The sequence below is a fragment of the Miscanthus floridulus genome, chromosome 10, assembly GCF_019320115.1.
Source record: "Miscanthus floridulus cultivar M001 chromosome 10, ASM1932011v1, whole genome shotgun sequence".
NCBI lineage: Eukaryota > Viridiplantae > Streptophyta > Magnoliopsida > Poales > Poaceae > Miscanthus > Miscanthus floridulus.
The window spans coordinates 94,519,386-94,538,035 of NC_089589.1; the positions used below are offsets into that span (position 1 = coordinate 94,519,386).

Sequence of the window (18,650 nt, forward strand, 5' to 3'; positions counted from 1 at the left end):
TAGGGTTTCTGTCTTCTTGAATGACTTGATGACTTCTGATTCCTGGGGGAGACAGGGGCTAGATTATATAGCCCTGAGGGTCCAACGTGAGCCCTTGGATCAAACTGATTTAAGCAACGGCCTAGATGCATCCTCAAAGGTGGTAGGAGACCGCCATACAAAGCTGGCTGATAGGTGGGCCCAGAGGGGGCCAGGTAGCCCCACCTGTAGGCCGAGCGGCCCCACCTATTAGGGGGTGGCCGTCCACTTTGGTGACGTGACTTTTGGACCCTTCTAGAGTCTTCCCACGTAGGTACCACGGCAAAACTCCGTATTTTCCTTTGATGATTAGGTCCTCTTTGGTGGTTTTCTAATTAAACCCTGCTGGAAACATAGATTCACCAAAACTCATAGAATTTATTAGTTTAAACCCCTAAACCTTCATTGACGATTATATTTATGCCCTTATACATGGTTAATTGACGGTTTATATTGGTTGTTAAGTACCATCAACAACTCCCCCAAACTTACCTTTTGCTAGTCCCTTAGCAAAACTAAACTTAGTAAATGGAATCTAGAGTTTAAGGATTTTGAAAACATTGAAGCAACTCCTCAAAAGTACACATGCGTTCAAACAAGAATTCTCCTCTGGATTAGAATAAACCGGTCTGACTTTTAAACTTACCCATATTACCTTCAACCATGGGGCTTCTCAGCCTTCACTTGGGTCTTGAGCAATTGAAAGACATAACGATCAAGTCAAGCACTATGTCTCAAGTTCTTTGTTCAACCATTACTCTGGAGTTTTTCTAGATTTTCAAAATAAAATTCAGAGCTTCCTATTGTATGACACTCTCAAGTCTCTCAATATATGTGGTATTTATGGATCCTCACCAAAACAATAGTGGTGTTATGCCTTTCTCTTCCTACATCTAAGGCTTATGTAGAGCTCATAGGAGTGGAGAAAGCATAAAAGAGCATACTTGCAATACGTATATTGTAAAGTCAAACCTCGAATCCAAAGAGAGTTGAGTCATACAATCAAATCAAGATGTGCATGTGTATGGATGTATATGGTGGCTAACCTAATTTTACTATGCTTCTTGAAAACATATCTCTCTTTCTGGAACCTGAAAACAACTTTGCTAGAAAACAGGGGCTATCGTATTCATCTTTTTTTCTTTTTTCAGGCGGGCATCTGAGTACCCATTGTTTTCAATATCTCAGACACTTGTCCATTTTTTCATCTCTTTTTTTTATGAATAACTTTTGCATAGCCCCATGCTTCTTTTTTCTGCAATGAAAACTTTTAAGAGATAGCAAGAAGAATTGGAGCATTTATTTGGTGGATATCTATGAAGAATATTTTTGGTGTTCACTCCCAGTGTAGGAGTAAAACATTTTTTGGTGGATCTAAATGGAATGGCATGTTGTTGCGCCTACTCCTAGTGTAGGAGTAATGCATAATTAGGTGGTGTATATGTGATCTTGATTTTAAGAGCATGACAAACCTCTCATAAGGCATCAACAAAGCTTGACTAAATTCAATGCAAAACAAGCAGCATATATGAGTGGAAGTTTTCCTAATCTAATATCATACATGGCTCTGATAGGAATTCAAGCTTTGTCATACAAGGAACTCATCATGTAGGATTTTCATATTTTTCAAAAGATAAATCTCCAGAACTTTAGTATAACTAGGAACAAGATAAACAGCAGCTCAGACCTTCTCATATCATATCCGTCAATTACCTATACTTATATCAAGCATATGCTACCCATGAGTTTTAAGTTTAGAGTAAATTCTTATATCAAAACAGTCATATCCAAAACTCGGGAGAATTCAAGGCTGAAAACTAGGTACCTGAAAGCAATCAGGATAGAGCAACTAGTCATCATTTCCATTACAAGAGATTATCCTTAGAGTCCTTTTATTTAACTCTTAAAAATAGAAAACTAGACACACACTTTTATTTTGTTTTCATTTTTAAGATCACACCTTACTATTATATATATAGCTAAGATAAACTTTTATTTTTGTTTGTTTGTTTTGCATCTTTTTATGACTTTCGCAAATATATAGAAAACTCAAAGATAGTAAAACCGAAAGGGGAAAAGAAATACTTAGCTAGATACGTGGGGGATGCTCCTCCCCGAAGCTGGATATTGTCATGGTCTTTCTTAAATTCTCTCTCATCCTTCCAGAAGTTGTTTTCCTCATGTGGCGAGTGTAGCAGCGGCTTAGGAAAATGTACTTCGGATGGATGGCTTTATTCTTGATCATCCTACAAAATACTCCAACAAGAACACCAAAAACTCATGGCATGAATTAAGATAAGGGGTTCGTAGTCATCCATTCAGAGATTTGTTGTCCTTAGAGGTTAGACAAATTTCCTAATTGACAAAGTTCTAGCAGGATGTCTATCAATATATTTTTGGATTTTCTTATTTATATAATGCAGAAAGAAGTATGTATGCATGTTTATTTTTATGCCACCACAGTGAATATTCTCGTGGGTGTTTACACACCGCAGATTTATTCACATGGGGCTTAGGATTTTTTGATGCAATGATGTAATGTAGTAATGGAACTTTTTATTTTTCTTTTCTAAATGCAATGCTAATGCATAAAAGTAAATATGCTAAAGTGAAAAATAATTCATGCAATGCTAAAAGTAAATATGGATAACTATCGATGTTGCCTCACGGCCAGGGTTTGGATTTTTAAGTCCTCCGGACAGGATTTGGCTGGAGAAGAGTCCTTTACTTTATGGGTGCATCATCTAGTCCCAGCGATGGAGACTCTGATGATTGCGCTTCTTGTGACTCTAGTGACGATGTTACCTTCTCCTTCCACACCTGCTTGGTCTGTGGACTTGACTTTGGCGGAGCGGGTTCATCTTTCACAGGCTCTTTAGGTTCTTCATCTTCCCATCCATTCCATCAGGGTTGGTTCCTTTGACGTTGGGATGATCGACGTCTCCTCCTGGAGCAACTCTTCTTCGACTGTTCATAAGTAGTATAACTATTAAAATAACAACGTACCTTTTCTCTGGGGAATTGGAAGTGGACTTGTCCAGATTCGACGTAGATGATCACGTTGGTGGTTTTGAGGAACGGGCTTCCAAGGATGATGGGTGTATCATCTTCCTCATCACCCATGTCTAGAACCATGAAGTCGGCAGGGGCATAGAGTATTCTTACCATAATATGTTTTGCTATCCCCTTCGGGAATCAGATTGATTGGTCCGCCATCTGTAATTGCATATATGTAGGGAACAAAGGTTCATCACCAAATAAATATTCATACGTTACCATGGACAATATGTTGACCCCGGATCCAATGTCCTAGAAGGTCTTGTGGAATATTCTTTGTCCAATGGTACACTCAATCGTTGGTATGCCAGGATCATTCTTCTTAGCGAGGAATGGCGAAGTGAGGAGGTGGTCGTCGGAGTGTGTTGATCATGTTGACCGTTTCTTCTTGTGGCTGACTGGTTTTGTTCTTCCTCCTTCGGTTCTTCTTCTTCTTGGTCACTGTTGTCACTTCAGGTAAATATGGCGTCTGCAGATGTCCAGGAGATTACAAGATACGATTCTTGAAAGAAAACTTCTCCTTTCTATCCTTGATTGTGAAGCAGATCTTGGCACTATCTACGTAGATGATGGCTTTAGCAGTGCTTAGGAAAGGTCGGACCAAAATAATGGGTGCCCTTACATCTCTACCTGTTTCCAAAACCACAAAGTGTACGGGAACATATGATTGTGCCACTCGAATAATGACATCTTCAAGAATTCCCTTGGGGTAACAGAGTGTCTGATCTGCAAGCTGCAAACGCATATTTGTGTACAACAAAGCATCTCCATTAATTTGATCCTAAATTACCTTAGGCATGATGTTGACACTTGCTCTAAAGTCACAGACAACTTCTTGGAAAATGTGAGGTCCAATAGTGATGGGGATGACAGGTCTCCCTGGATCACCTTTCTTGGTAGGCAAGGTGTAATCTATCCACCTTTCCATTGATGGCTCCATGTAGTAGTAGTAAGCTGCATTATGAATATCGATAAGATTTGTACTTTCTAGATCTTCTGGTTGCCCCAGAATCTTACCTTTATCGGATGGAGGAACAACAGCTGCTAGCTGAGCTATTTGTGATTCTATCATTTTATTAAAGCTATGCTGGTTCTTAATGATAGAAGCAAAGCTATTCATTCTATTATTTATGTTCTCTAGAATTTTATCATTGGAAGCTACATTTCTAGATAATCCTTCTATAAGTCTAGATTGGCCAGCAATTAATTCTCTCAAGGGTGATTGATTGAAATTACTAAAATTATTACCTTGGTAGTTCGGCCTTTGTTGCTGGTTCCATCCTTGATTCTGCTGAGGACGAGAGTAATTGTTGTTGTTCACAAAATTCACATCCTCATGGGTCTCAGGACAGCTATTCCCTAAATGCCCAGTGCTTCCACACACTTCATATGTTATGCGAGAATCATGAATGTGCATGACTTCTTGCTTCTCATTGGCTCGATCTTCAAGCTTCTTCATCAGTAGGTCCATCTTGGCAGACAGCATATCTACTCCTTGAGTTGATGTATACCTCCACCTCTTTTGTGGGTTTGAGCATGTTCTTCATTCTAGCCTTGGTTGGAGGCCATCTTCTCCACAAGAGTGGTCACAGCTGGATGTGTAAGTGACAAGAATGCACCTCCAGCAGCAGCATTCATAGTCTCACAGGTACTATTGGTCAACCCATGGTAGAACATCTGCATGAGTAGCCAATTCTCCATCCCATGATGAGGGCATTCCACAATATAATCTTGAAAGCGTTCTCATGCCTAAGGGATAGATTCATCATGTTGCTACTAAAAACTTGAAATTCTCCCATGCAGAGCATTGGTCTTGCCTGTGGGAATGAACTTTGCTAGGAAGGCAGTGGAGTAGTTATCCCATGTAGTGTTTCTATCTTTATTGGCGTAGAACCATTGCTTCACCTTCCCCAAAAGTGAAAATGGGAAGAGGCGAAGTAGTATGGCATCTCGAGTTACTCCTTTGATGGTGAAGGTGCTTCATTTCTCCAGGAAGTGTTGGAGATGTGCACTCGCATCTTCATGTGCCTTTCAACAAAACTAGTTTGCTTGCACCATATTGATGAGAGCCGGCTTGAGCTCGAATCCATTATCTCCGACATTGACTGTCGGTCTAGTATGGATGTCGGTCGTAGTTGGAGCAGAGAGTTCACGGAGAGTCCTGTTAGCCATGGCTTCAAATTCTGGTGTTAAGCTTCGCCTTATATGGTTGTCTTCCGACTTCAAAGCTGAGACTTTCTTGAGTTTAGCTCTAGTCTTCCTGATTAATGCTTCTGGATCTTTAACGTAGTTTGTCGGAAGGTCAAAATCGGTCATACATTACCCTACATAAGATACACAAGTAGACAAAATAAGGGTAAGCCTGTTTGAGCAGAGGTCAATGGTTATCTCAATCCCATCAATAAGTATAAGTTTATCAATACTTCCTTTGCTAGTTACCTTCCCTGGCAACGACGTCAAAAATGCTTGTTGGTATTTCTTAACATGACACTTGTTTGAGTACTTAGCCACCTATTATAAACCTATATCTCCTAACTTTACTAGGTTGTCATCCCTAGTGATGATGCCAGAGATATGTGTTGGTACTACATAGTATTACTACTAGAATAACACTAAGCAGATCTTTATTAATTATGTGACTAGAGAGAATATATATAAAAGTCTATGAATGTAAAGTATCCGTAAGTGCACAGATAATATACCATTGTAGCATTTTACCCGAGAGTATTCCAGGTATCGTTATTTATATTTTTACCACTGGAAAGGTCTAGCATGGATATGTATTGATAACTTATACTATTGAAGGAGAAATAAACCATAACCAATACTCTACTCACAATAGGGTTAAGTCATAAATTAATATATATATATATATATATATATATATATATATATGATAAGTAATGATAATGATAAATCACTCAGAGCACTCCTTTCTATGGCATTAGCAAGGTCAGGTAGAATATTAGAGGAATAATTCCTAAGTCATTCTTAATTACAAGTCAAAGCATACATTTGATTAGTGCAATTACACCTAGTAATCATGGCTAAGATCATCATCATATCTACACCTAGGGGATATTACTAAGGAAGATTGAGGGCAGAGCTCGTTCTACCTTCTTAATCAGACCCTACTTGCACCTATATTCGGGGAGTGGACTACAAAGGACTCAACGGGATTGTCACATCCGCGATCTACCACATGACCCAGAATATAGGGTGTATCCATAGGTAAACAATATATAAGCACCACGCTTACACAATGTCGACCACCACCCTGTGTACATCAGAGTGAGCACTATACGGACTTAAGCATAAACACAATGATAAACTAGCTATACTAAATATATAATCAAAGTAGACGTTGAACATCATAATAAACAAGAATAAGATGAACACTGAGATTGTCATAACAATTGTAACTAGCATATAAAAATAACAAAGAAACAAAAGAGAGAGGGGTACAAAGTTTATACCAAACTACGCTCTTGACAATATCGGCAATCCAAGCGAAGTCCTGCGTGCCTCCCTCTAGATCTATCCTAACTAGATATGCTATGGAGGAGGAGCTCTGAGGAGATTAGGGTTTCTATCTTCTTGAATGACTTATGACTTCTGATTCCTTAGGGAGGCAGGGGCAAGATTATATAGCCCTGAGGGTCCAACGTGAGCCCTTGGATCAAACCGACTTAAGCAACGGCCTAGATGCATCCTCAAAGGTGGTAGGAGACCACCATGTGAAGCTGGCTGATAGGTGGGACCAGGGGGGCCGAGCGGCCCCACCTGTCAGGGGGTGGGCCTCCGCTTCGGTGACATGGCTTCTAGACCCTTCTAGAGTCTTCCCACGTTGGTACCGTGGTGGAACTCTATATTTTCCTTTGACGATTAGGTCATCCTTAGCAGTTTTCTGATTAAACCCTGCTGGAAACACAGATTCACCAAAACTCATGGAATTTATTAGTTTAAACCCCTAAACCTTCATTGGTGATTATATTTATGCCATTATACATGTTTAATTGATGGTTTATATTGGTTGTTAACTACCATCAACAACTGCGTGCCGCATCCTGAGATAATGAAGGTAGGGAAGGGTAGAAGGAAGAAGAAGCGACTCAAGGGGGACATGGACGCTATGAGAGTACACGGCGAAGACAAGTACGGGGGGAGAGACTTCAACGAGACCCATGGCAGGAATCTTTGCTCTGTTTGCAAAGAACCGAGTCACAAGGCCAGTAGGCACAGACGATAAGGGCAGCTGGTGCATATAGCACACATTATATTGTATTAATGTTATTGTTTGCTATGGTATTTAAAATTGCTATGTTAGTACCAATTATGATATTAATTTATTCTCTGATTTTGCATAATACTTTATTAATGTTCCTTTTACATTTACTTTGTTTTTATACACTAATGTTCCATCATATTGTATTAATGTTAATGTTTGTTCTAACACATCCATTTCAAATTTGAACCAGGATGGGGGATCAGCATCCACAGTACCCCCTTCTTGAGGTGCACTATGACAAGGACCATCGAGCCAAGCACTTGTTGGAGCTTCAGGAGGCCTTGCTACCTCTTAGACTACGCACGCACCAGCCACACCGCTGGGACGAGTGATATGGGCCATACATATGGCGTGCCCGTTTCCTTGAGGTCATCCAGGTCTTCAACACTGGGCTACCGATCCTTGACCCTGCACTTCTCACTGCAGCTGTGGATAGGTAAGATTTCATTTAAGTTTGTTCAACATTACAGGACTAATTTGTCTCATTGTTTTAAGTAAAACTTTTGTTTTTTGAATTATAAACCCATAGGTGGAGGCCAGAGACCCACACCTTCCACCTTCCTTGCGGCGAGATGACTATCACGATGCAGGACGCAAAGATGATTCCGTATCTATGGTTGGGGGACTTCCTGTGACTGGGATCCTTGATAACGATCATTGGATGGACTTGGTCAAGCAGTTCTATGGTAGAAGGCCACCCGAGGACGAGGATGCTAAGAAAGCAAAGTAAGTAAATCTACGGTGTCATCTTTCTCATTGTCTATTAAATATTTCAGGAAAACATCTGGTGTCAGTTCGGTCTGGATAACAGAAAACTTCAGGGCACCGCTGCACCCAGAGGCTCTAGAGCATGAGATTGAGAGGTATGCTAGAGTGTGGCTGTGGCACTTCTTAGGTGCCTTCCTGTTCCCCAATGCATCGGGTAACACCTTCAGCTAGGCCTTTCTGAACATACTGAGCCAGCCATGGGAGAACATAGGAGCATATAGCTGGGGCAGCGTAGTCCTAGCATGGACCTATCGTTAGCTCTGCATTGCCTACCGTCGCACTACAGGAGGTGCCAACCTAGGAGGTTGCTCCCACCTACTATAGGTTTGGTGTTGGGAGCGATGGCCAGTTGGGAGACGCAGCACTTGTGACTAACTATCCTGTTCAATGCAGCCATGGAATCACGTTGACGTACGACCGAGTGCTCTGTACATCTGGCAAGAAGCGGAAGTAGTGAGAGGGAACCCTAAGCGGCAGTACAAGTAGTACTTAGACACGCTAGACGTCTTGACATAGAACTAGGTTACGACCACTTTGATTATGCAAGTCGGTGTTGTTGGTTTTTCATTGTTACCAAAACCTAACTTTAGTTACCTAAATTTTAGGTGACTTGGTGTCCTTGGTCCAGATTCGAGCTGGAGGGTTACCTGAGTCCTCGCATTGAGGAAGAGTCAAAGGAGTGGCTTTGTAATGTGTCACTAATTTTCTTCCACATGGTCGAGATGCACTACCCTATAAGGGTGTATAGGCAGTTCGAAAGATTGCAGCCATGTCCACCGCCACTGTACACAACAAACAAAAAGTTGGACGGATGCGATGACAATAACATAAACATTTAACAGTCATGTGCATACATACAACCACTAACTTACCTGTTCATTGTTGGTACGATCGAAGGAACAGGTACAAGTAGAAGAATTGGGTCGTGATGCACTAAGGGTACATCCAGGACTAGGAGAATAGGCAAAGGTTCCTAATCACCGAGACACCACTGCATGACCAACACAACTTTGATGAGTACCTCCAATGGTTGCATAGGAGTACCCAGATACATATCTAGGCCCCCTACACTTACAAGGCAATTGATGAGGACCAGAATGAGGATGACATTGCCGATGCGTATGACAATGCGACAAGGATGGAGACACAGCTTCAGAGAGCCCCGCTATAGAGACACGTGGTAAGAAATTTTGAATTTCAATACAAGTGGACGTCGGTGTTCCTATGAATTGTAGTGATACGAACTTACCTCGATTGTGTACGTAGGCAACACAGCTGACAAGTCTCTCCAACAAAGCAGTTGTGCGACTTCACGTGGCTAGAGGGGAGCAGCATGGCATTCTACATGTCTTCGTTGATGTACATTCTATTCCCAAAGGCATCACAATGGTTAAATGGTTCCCATGCCTCATTCATCCGTGTCATCTTTTTTGCAGAAAGTGAGGAGGAGCTACAGGAAGCTGCCTAGAAGCTCAGCTGCATGGATACTCTGTGGGAGATGCCCTACGACCCGGCACGATCTAGTCCCTTATGCTCGAGCACTTTGGCGACAGCAGCCGGTTTGTCCGACATGATGGCTGCTGGGGCCTCTTCTGTTCGTGCTCCCGCCCATGAAGGCAAGGGTCATGCGGAGCATGAGGATGAGGAGGACATGGATGAGGAGGACAAGGATGAGGACGAGGAGGATGACTACGATGAGATTGGAATGTCTCAGCTTGTTGATGCACTGTTTCCTACATAGTTCGAGGAACATGTACTTGAAACAACCTTTCGGCATATACGTGACAATGACTTAAAGATTGTAAGTAACGATGCCTATATTGTAATTGCAGGGTACTAGTTACACTCAGCAGTACTGCCGGGTGTACCACTAGCATGACCACACCGACGTTGGGTTCACCCCTAACGTGCTGTTGTCGCATCCGAAGAGACAGAGGCGTCCGTGGTACCCCTACACTCCTGGAGAGTAGTAGTTTGTGAGGACATGATGGACTAGTATTTGGACCCATGTACTTATGGAACATGTATGCTGAGTCCTGTGGAACTTATGTATTGAATAACTTATATTGTCGAACCTATGGAACATGTATGTCGACCGATGTACTTTATGTTGGAATTATCTTGTCATGTCAAACTTATATGGTAATGCCACTTATGTCGAACTTACCAAGTGTCATATGTATTCATGAACTTATGTCGAACTTGTATTATGGTTAGTTTTTCGTTAAACCATCGTGACAATGCAACACAAGTCGATGGACTGCCCTGCTCATGTCTTAATGACTACCGCGCCATGGTTGGGCGCGTGTCAGCCTTGCCGCGCCATGGCTGGGGGCACAGCGGCCTGGACGTGCCATGCCAAGCTACGCAGGAGCAATAGGCAACATACTCAATACACAACTAAATAATTAATTGTATCATCGACATCCAGGTACTATTTACAGCAATGGAATCATGTTTTGAGCAGCAATTGGAAAAAATATTTTAAAAGCTAGTCCAAGGAATGAAGGCTTTAGTTCTGTATTGGTGAAAAGAGTAGCACTTCTATCTCGAAATCATTCTTTTGTCTACCCTCTCAGCATATTGGTGAATTTTCTTGTTGCCGCCTTCAATTCCAAATTAGAGAAAAAATTATGAATTGTAAAAATGAAAAACAAGCAACACCCCGACAGGATCATGGAAGTGCATTACAACAAGAGGAAAATTAAAGTGCCAACTAACCGAAAAGTTCAGTACATGGATACAGTGCATCGCAACTTCGAATCAAATACATGACAAATGGGACACAATGAAAAGTTCAATACATGATAGGATAATGAAACACAACACATCTGATACATGCATGCCTTAGGGAATTTAAAAAACAGGACATTATGGACCTTCTACATATTGAACATTACAGTGCAATCCGAAATCCTCAGTCAGAAACATACTGAGTAAGCAACTTGTCGTCCAAGTACCAATCCTCGACCACAGCCTCATTGTTGTGGCTATGCTCACTTGCATTGCCCTGATCTGCCTGTCGCCAGTAGTAAGCAGCCTCCGCTTCATCTATGGCCTGAGATAAGAACGCGTCCTCCTCCACCTTGTTCATGTGGCTGGGCTCATCCACATTGCCCTGATCTACCTATCGTCTATAGTAAGCGGCGTCCGCTTCATCTATGGCCTTTGCGGCATGAGAGAAGAACGCGTCCTCCTCTGCCTGCAAACCTGCCTTTGCTAGAGCGATGAGCACACTTAGTCTGCCATTGTCGTCCTCATCCTCCTTTGCATGCAAGCCCGCCTCCGCAAGAGCGATGAGATCGCTCAACCTAGCAGTGTTGTCCTCATCCTCGTCCCCATCATCGGCACCACAATCGGAGATAGAACGGTGCCACCAGCTCGCGTTCTGTGCTCATGTAACTTCTTTTCCTGAAACCTTGCATGGGCCACCTCTGTGGCATGGACCTCGTTGCATCCAATCCCTTCATGTGTAAAATGCAACCAGTTAGCAACGCAATTGTATTATATTTAAAAGTAGGCAACGAAAATAACAAGGCTTTCAATCACTCACGGCACACAATGAAACAACATGGTCATTCAAGACCTGCATCTGTACTCTTGTCTCCTCCCTTACCTCCTTCCTTGCCCTCTCCTCCTCTGCCTTCCTCCATCTCTCCAACCCCCATTTGTCAAGCCTAAGACCGATCGGGCGACGAAAACCGCATTGTCTAGCAAACTCACGCATCTTCTTTATGTGTTGTTTAACGAAGAGCTCGATGAACTGAGGTCCATAAACAATCTTCCGTGCAATTACTTGCTTCGCCTTGATTTCATCCAGGAAGTTAGCTTGACCATCGTAAGATTCCCACTTGCATTTCCTAGTGCCCTGTTCAAACAAAAAGTTAGATTATAAGTCTTCACAAAAGAAAAATATAATTTCATGTTTTCCACAACAGTAACAAACCTCATCATAGTCAACCATATGGCCGCACCAATAGCCTATTCTAAGCTCCGAAGGGACTAGGCCGTAGTTGGCTTTGACACCACATTCGCACATGACAGGAGGTGCTTCGATGATTATCCTTTCTTTCTTCTTTTTCTTTGCCTTTGGCGGCTCCGGCCATTGATTCTTAAGACCATAGAGCCACTCCTTAAAACGACACTTCGCAAATCGAAAGGACTAAAAGAGAATAGATTAGTACACGCACACGTAGAGATAAAAATTTAAATAGATGCACTTTCCACTTACTTCGTGCTTGTTGGGACACACAAACTTCAACATATTCTCAGGGTTTATCACAGCTCGATCTCCGCAATCGCACAGAGGAGGTTCCTCAAGTCATCTAACTGCGGCTAGGTGCTTCTTCTTAGCCGTCATTGGCAGGGGGTTAGGGGGAGGTGGAACCCACCGCTCGAAGTGCTCATGTGGGTGTCTCCCTCTGCACCAATTGTCGAAAAGGAGGTACCTTGGGTCAAACTTGTCTGGACCGTCGATCCACTAAAAGAAAAAACACCTCTCATGGGCCTACACAACAAGATTCTAACAAAATATTAGTAACCTACTAACACAAATGAAGAAAAAAAGGCACGAAAAGAATTACTTACATTAAAACGACTACATGTGTAGAAGCTATGCGCCGCTGTGTTCGGATGTCTCGATTGAAACATGTTGGCTTGAAAACCACAATCACAGTTAGGGACAGTGAGGTCATAAGGGACGGGGGCATCTTTGCTAGACGCTTCGGGGTATAATTCTCTAGGACGACTCCGTTTTCGCCAAACTCCTCCCGCTACATGTCTTGCATCTAACAAAACGGTTGTAATTTAACACCAATCAAAACATCACAAATTAATGCAAAGGAGAACCATTTGCATTAAAGCTAAGAAAATATAACCAACAATTATAAACAAAAATAGTCCTTAGACTAAACATGGTAAACATAGTCCTTGAATCCACCGTTCTAATGAACTAATATTTTCCTCCAAACCCTAACTGCCAATTCAAATAACTAATAAGAGCATCATTATCTTGATCGAGGCCGGGGAGGAGCTTGGGGGAAGGTAGGGAGCTAGGGAGGCGGGAAGGGAGGGCAGGGCGGCGACCGGGTTTGAGGGAGTCGGGAGGTGGCGGCGCGGGCGCCTGGAGCTGCCTCAGCTCCAGTCGAACCAAGGCAGACAGAGGGAGGGAGCCCGCGGCGCAAGGCTTATGTCGGGCCTCGCCGTGCCATGACGGGTGGTGCGGCATGGCCGCACCATGATCCACGGCGCGGCTGGACCGGCCACATCATCATCCAGCAACGCCACTCGCTGCCACGTGGTCACCTTCGTCGTGCCTCCATGCATGGCGCGGTGGCTTGATTTTGCCGCGCCATGCGAATAGGCGTGTCCAAAAGTGTTAGATTTGAAAAAAAAAATTATAGTGTGAGATTTAAAAATAGTTTAATAAAAGTGTTAAAAATAAAAAAAATTCGCTGCGAATGGGGCTGCAATTAGTGGGTTTTGGATTCCACCGAAGAGGTGGTTTACACAGAATATTTGTCTAAGATCGAAATGGCTTATGGACCCACATGACAGCACACGCAAAAACGCTTTACTGGATACAAGGCAGGTACATTTTCTGCTTATTTACTTGTAATGTAACATATGGAGCTCACATCGACGTTTAGACGTCGCAATTGCAGCTGAAGCTGAAATGCAGCACCAGTGGCGATGATTCGGTGACGATTGATGGAACTACCATTTTCGGCCTTGGCTGCCAGCGGCTTGCAATACCATCGTCACGACGGTGACCCCCGGACCGATCCCCAGCGTGGCCGCCCACTCGCAGTCACCATCTTGGCGCCGGCGCCTTATCTCGTCGAGAACAAAGAAGACCGTCGCGCCGAGCATGTTGCCGTACTCGCTCAGCACGTGCCGGGAGGCCGCCAGTTAGCCGGCCTCCACAGCGTCAGCGCGGCCTCGCAGCTGTCCAAGATGGCACGGCCGCCGGTGTGCACAGCCCAGAAGAGGCCATTCCAGACGGCACCTGGGACGACTGGGAGTCCCAGTGGCGCCAGCATGTCCGCCAGGCACCCGTTGATGGTGCCACGGAGAAGCGCAGGGTGCCGAGGTCCAAGCCGCTTGTCCCGAGCTGCATAGACAGGGCATGCTCTGTCCCTGTCAACGTTGCCTGGGAAGCGGACACCATGTAAAAGACGGGGCGCTCGACCGGTGTCGGGTCGCCGGCGCTGATTACGGCCGCGCCAGCACCGTCGCCGAACAGCGCCATGGCAACGAGGTGGGCCTCGTCCGGGCCGCGGAAGGCTAGCAGCGTGCTGACCTCGCTGCTGGCCACGAGCACCCGCGCGCTGTGGTTGTTCTCGGCGAGGTCCTTGGGGACCCGGAGCGCGCTGCAGCCGCCGAAGCAGCCATGGAGGTACAGCAGCGTGCGCTGCACGGTTGGGCGCAGGCCGAGGAGCGCGGCCAGCCGGAGGTCGGCGCCCGGCGCGTGGGCGCTGGAATTCGTGGTCACCACGAGGTGCGTGATGTCGGTGGCCGGGCGACCCCACTCTGCGATCGCCCTCGCCGCCGCCGCTGCGGCTGCGGCCAGCTCCGGTACGGCGTCCTGCGTGATGCCCAGCCGTGCGTTCAGCGACGGCGCGGCACGGTCCCGGAACTCCGGGTGCTCGGCGATCGTCTGCTCCGTGTAGTGGAAATGACGCTTCTTGATGCCCGATTTCTCACCTGCATGCGTGGACACAACACAACGAAAGCATCCAGGGGTTGTTACTGCAGTGCAGATCCTGATGAGAACCTTTGACGGATTGAAATTTTATTTCTAATCATCAGTCGTACAAATTCTCTTCATTTTGTTCTTCAGCGTGGTGAGGTGGTCGCTCTTAGTTTTTTTTCCGAGAACGTGCATAGCACGTGTTTCATTAAGAAGATGTTAGAAGTTTTACACGCCCAACATCACAACACGGCGAGGTGTCATGAGCGATAGGGTAGAACACGAACATAAGACACCGCAGGGCGGTGGAACGCACACTGTTGTAACTAACTAAGAAACTAAATGTGCGACCGAAGTGCTTACGACGTTGGCCGAGCCCTTGCTCAAGATGTCTGCATAGCCACCCGCCTCCCGTGAGCACCAGACATGGGGAAGAGCTCCCGCATTGCTGCGTGCTTGGACGACGACAACGGCTCTTGGAACGTCTCGTGGAACCGAGTTTGCGATGGTTGCGTCAGGCGTCGCCGGCGCTGACCGTAGGGCGCTCGCCGATGGCTGCCATTTGCTGAGCATGACACGCTTGGCCTGCTTCTCCGGGTTCGGGTTACGGTAGACGGACTTGGCAGCAAGTCTATCACTCCGGCGTGGCACCAAGTTCTCGACCCGCACGCGTGAGACACGAAGGCGCGACGGCGACTGGATCAGCGGCTTCTCGAGCGGCAGCTTTAGACCGGCGATGAAGTCCTCGACAGAGGTGGGTTGGACTGAAGGCGAGACTGCAACAGAAGTAGGAGGGGGTACGTCCCATGTACTAGCGTTGATGGGCCGTCGTCGGAGGGCTGAGCGGGCTATCCTTCATGGGCATCGTTGGAGGTCCTGACGGAGAGCTGCTGATGCTGTGCTTGCTCATCAGTCACCAGCCCCGATGCCCAGGACGCCCGCGGAGGGCTACTTTGCAGTGCAAGTCCGGCTCCAAGATCGGAAGCAGGTGCTCCGAGGCTGCGAACTTTGGTTGGGCATGAACAGTGCATCCAAGTCAGAGTCACAAAGCATTGGATCCATCCATGGGAGCGGTGGTGGCGGCCGTGATAGAATTTGAATTTCAAACTCTTGGGAGTCCTCGGGCGACTGGTAGGGGGAAGATGACACCGAACGTGACGATGGCTGGTGACGTAGCGCTCCCTTCAGCAAAAAGCACTGCCTGCGTGGCCCAGATGACGAAGGACCAATACCCGGTTGGGCCAAGACGACGAAGGACCAATACTCGGTTGGGCCCAGACGACGAAGGACCGGGCCGGGCAGAGAATCTGCCCGACAATGACAGGTGGCGCTTGCTGGAAAGTTGGATTCCACCAAGGCTCAAGCTGCGGCTTCGGCGCGCCATCGGCGTCCTGGCCGTAGCCGCCGCTGTCGTCCTCTTGGCCATGGCAACTCAAAAATTTATCAGTGCGTTGCCTCCACCGCACCTTGGAGCCTCCCGCACCCGGTCCGAGGAAAGGCACCGGGGCGGACGACCGTGCTTGCAGTTCCTCGCCCGGTGCTCCGTGCTGAGGCAAAAAAGGAAGCGGGATGGGAAGGTGCACCGGGTGGCGATGTGGTTCCCAGCCAGACAGTCGAAGCAGAGACCGACGAGCGAAGGCGGCACTGTCCGCTGGCGATGAGGGTGAGGCGGGGCATGGCGGCGCCCGCGCCGACGACTTTGAACAAGCGTGAAGCCGTCGGCGTCGACAGGTGCGGCCGCTCAAGGAACGTGGCGTCGAGGAAGCGCATCTAGAGGATGGACGTGCGGCGGCGTCGGAGGTCGCCAGGCGTTCGTCATGAACCCAGGGCCTGGCTCACGACAACGATGATGGCGGCCGCTAGGCGCCGACGCCCTACGCCGCTGGCCGAGGCGCTGGTGCATGGGCACACGCACGACCGGTTGTGGGGCGAACCTCTGGTGCACGGGCACCCTAGCGGCCGGGTGTGGGGGCGCCACTGGAGGACCGTCAGCGTCCTTGGTCCTGGCTCGACGACGACAGCGCCGCCTCTTCTTGGTGATGACAACCGGATGTGAGGCAGAGCTTTCCCCCTCACACGGCGTTGCAGGCACGGGCGAGGCCGTCACCTCGATGGCCCGGCGAGCGGCTTCCAGGTATGACAACTGGGCAGCAGAGGATGCATAGTCGAAATCGGAGCCGCCGGAGTCCTCCAACCATCGCAGAGCTTTGGATCTGCCCGCAGACTGCTTGGCTGGGAGGAAGGGTGTGGCGAGAGGAGACAGGGAGGAGCTCCTACCCTTGGAGACTGCACGCATCCAGGGGGCGCCCATCTCGACTGCGACGTCCGCGCAGAGGGAGGTGCCCGCAGCCGTGGAACCCAGCATCTGCGGCGCCGGCGACGGGGAGGGAGTCCGCGCAGCCATCGTTGGAGCCACTTCATCGTCATCCTCTTCATCCTTGTCCTCGTCTTCCAAGACGTCCTTGACGACGATCGGCGACTCGTCCTCCATCGTCATGTGGTGGGGATGGCCTGAAGAGGGCGCTTGCGCCGGCGTCGTCGTCGGTGGTGCCGGGGAGGGAGCCCGCGGAGATCCAGAGCCCGCCCGGCTCGGCGGCCGCGCTGGCGGAGCCCATCTTCGGCGGCGACGGCGGAGGTGGCGTGGAGGGCCACCCCGCGCCATATCCGGCGGCGGCGGAGGCCATGGCGGCGGGCCCCGGAGACGGCGGCAGCGTGGTGGGCCTCGTCGGCGATGGAGGTGGAGGGGAAGGCCGCGGAGGAGCTTCCGCGACGGATCCGGCGGTGCTGGCGGCGGATGCCGAGGCAGAATGGTCCGTCGACGGCGGCGGCGCGGACGGACGATCCATGCCATATCCGGCGGGGACCTCGGGGCTGAGAGGGGCGGCGGCGGCGGCGGGGGAGTCAGGTCGGGGCTTAGGGTTGGGGAGCCGTCTTGGGCCTTGAGGTGGGTTCTCGCAGCATTACCTCTCTGATCGGAGTCGGAGAGGAGAGGCGTGCAGGCAAGTAACACTACCACTCGTCTGATTCTGTTGCTATCTCAATGATTCCACCTCCCGGAAGTACCAGTCGGCGTACTCGTCCTGGCCTAGGCAGTTTGCCGGGTTTGCCGTGCCTTTGCCTAGCACGGCGGCGGCAGAGCCGTTGGGGAGCTGCGCCGGCTGGGACTCCTGGTCCAGGAGGGTGGTGCCAAGACTGTGAGCTGCAGCCATTCTTGATCACCGACTGAAAAGCCGAGCTCTTCTTGCCACTGACGTGATACTGATGACTTGAGCATTCAGGTGAACCTCTGCGATATATATTAAAAAGAGATGGAGTTTGTGGTTCGTAGTTGGCTGCAGAACTGCCAACGAATTAGGCCCTGTTTGATTAGATTGTGAAATCCATAGTTTTTTTTTTCCTTTTTTTTTATAATAACTCAAAAATTTATCAGTGCGTTGCTATGAATGAAGTATATACACATGGATTTATTTGTGAAGTGAATTATCTTTTTTTAATAAAAATGTATTTACTTGGCTATGAATTTACATGCATGCATGTAATGGGATAAATGACGTACAACGAATTCGAAATAACTTTTTGTGCCATTCACATGAGTGTGCTAATTAGAGAAGAGTTTTGATTTGAACGAATCAAATACTTATAAGTTCCATATATATATCAAGCAAATTGATCATGGCTTCTTATGGCCAAAGCTGAGCTGATGTTTTTGGATTTATATTTTATTATGCAATGCATGATTTTCTCTCTCTCTCTCTCTCTCTCTCTCTCTCTCTCTCTCTCTCTCTCTCTCTCTCTCTCTCTCTCTTGAGAATAAACAATAGCATTTGT

The 18,650-nt window shown here is 47.2% G+C and overlaps 1 protein-coding gene and 1 non-coding gene across 2 annotated transcripts; one reads left to right on the forward strand and one right to left on the reverse strand.

Annotated features, from left to right (window-relative positions):
- Positions 1–4,774: 4,774 nt before the first annotated feature.
- On the forward strand, positions 4,775–4,883 carry LOC136490331 (small nucleolar RNA R71). The gene has a single exon (XR_010767619.1). It is a non-coding gene; the product is annotated as a small nucleolar RNA R71 (small nucleolar RNA).
- Positions 4,884–13,714: 8,831 nt separating this feature from the next.
- Positions 13,715–18,052, reverse strand: LOC136485133 (uncharacterized). Its single transcript, XM_066482075.1, has 2 exons — positions 17,100–18,052; positions 13,715–14,836 (listed from the first exon to the last, which is right to left on the reverse strand). Exons 1-2 carry the CDS (start codon positions 17,671–17,673, stop codon positions 14,061–14,063), a joined length of 1,350 nt encoding a protein of 449 aa, XP_066338172.1. The 5' UTR covers positions 17,674–18,052; the 3' UTR covers positions 13,715–14,060.
- Between the last annotated feature and the right edge of the window lie 598 nt (positions 18,053–18,650).

Excerpts from the sequence above, each read along its gene's own strand:
- LOC136485133 (XM_066482075.1), bottom strand. The coding sequence starts at position 17,673 with ATGGCATGGATCGTCCGTCCGCGCCGCCGCCGTCGACGGACCATTCTG. Across the intron at positions 14,837-17,099 it reads GATGCGTGCAGTCTCCAAGG|GTGAGAAATCGGGCATCAAG; the intron begins GTAGGAGCTCCT and ends CCACGCATGCAG.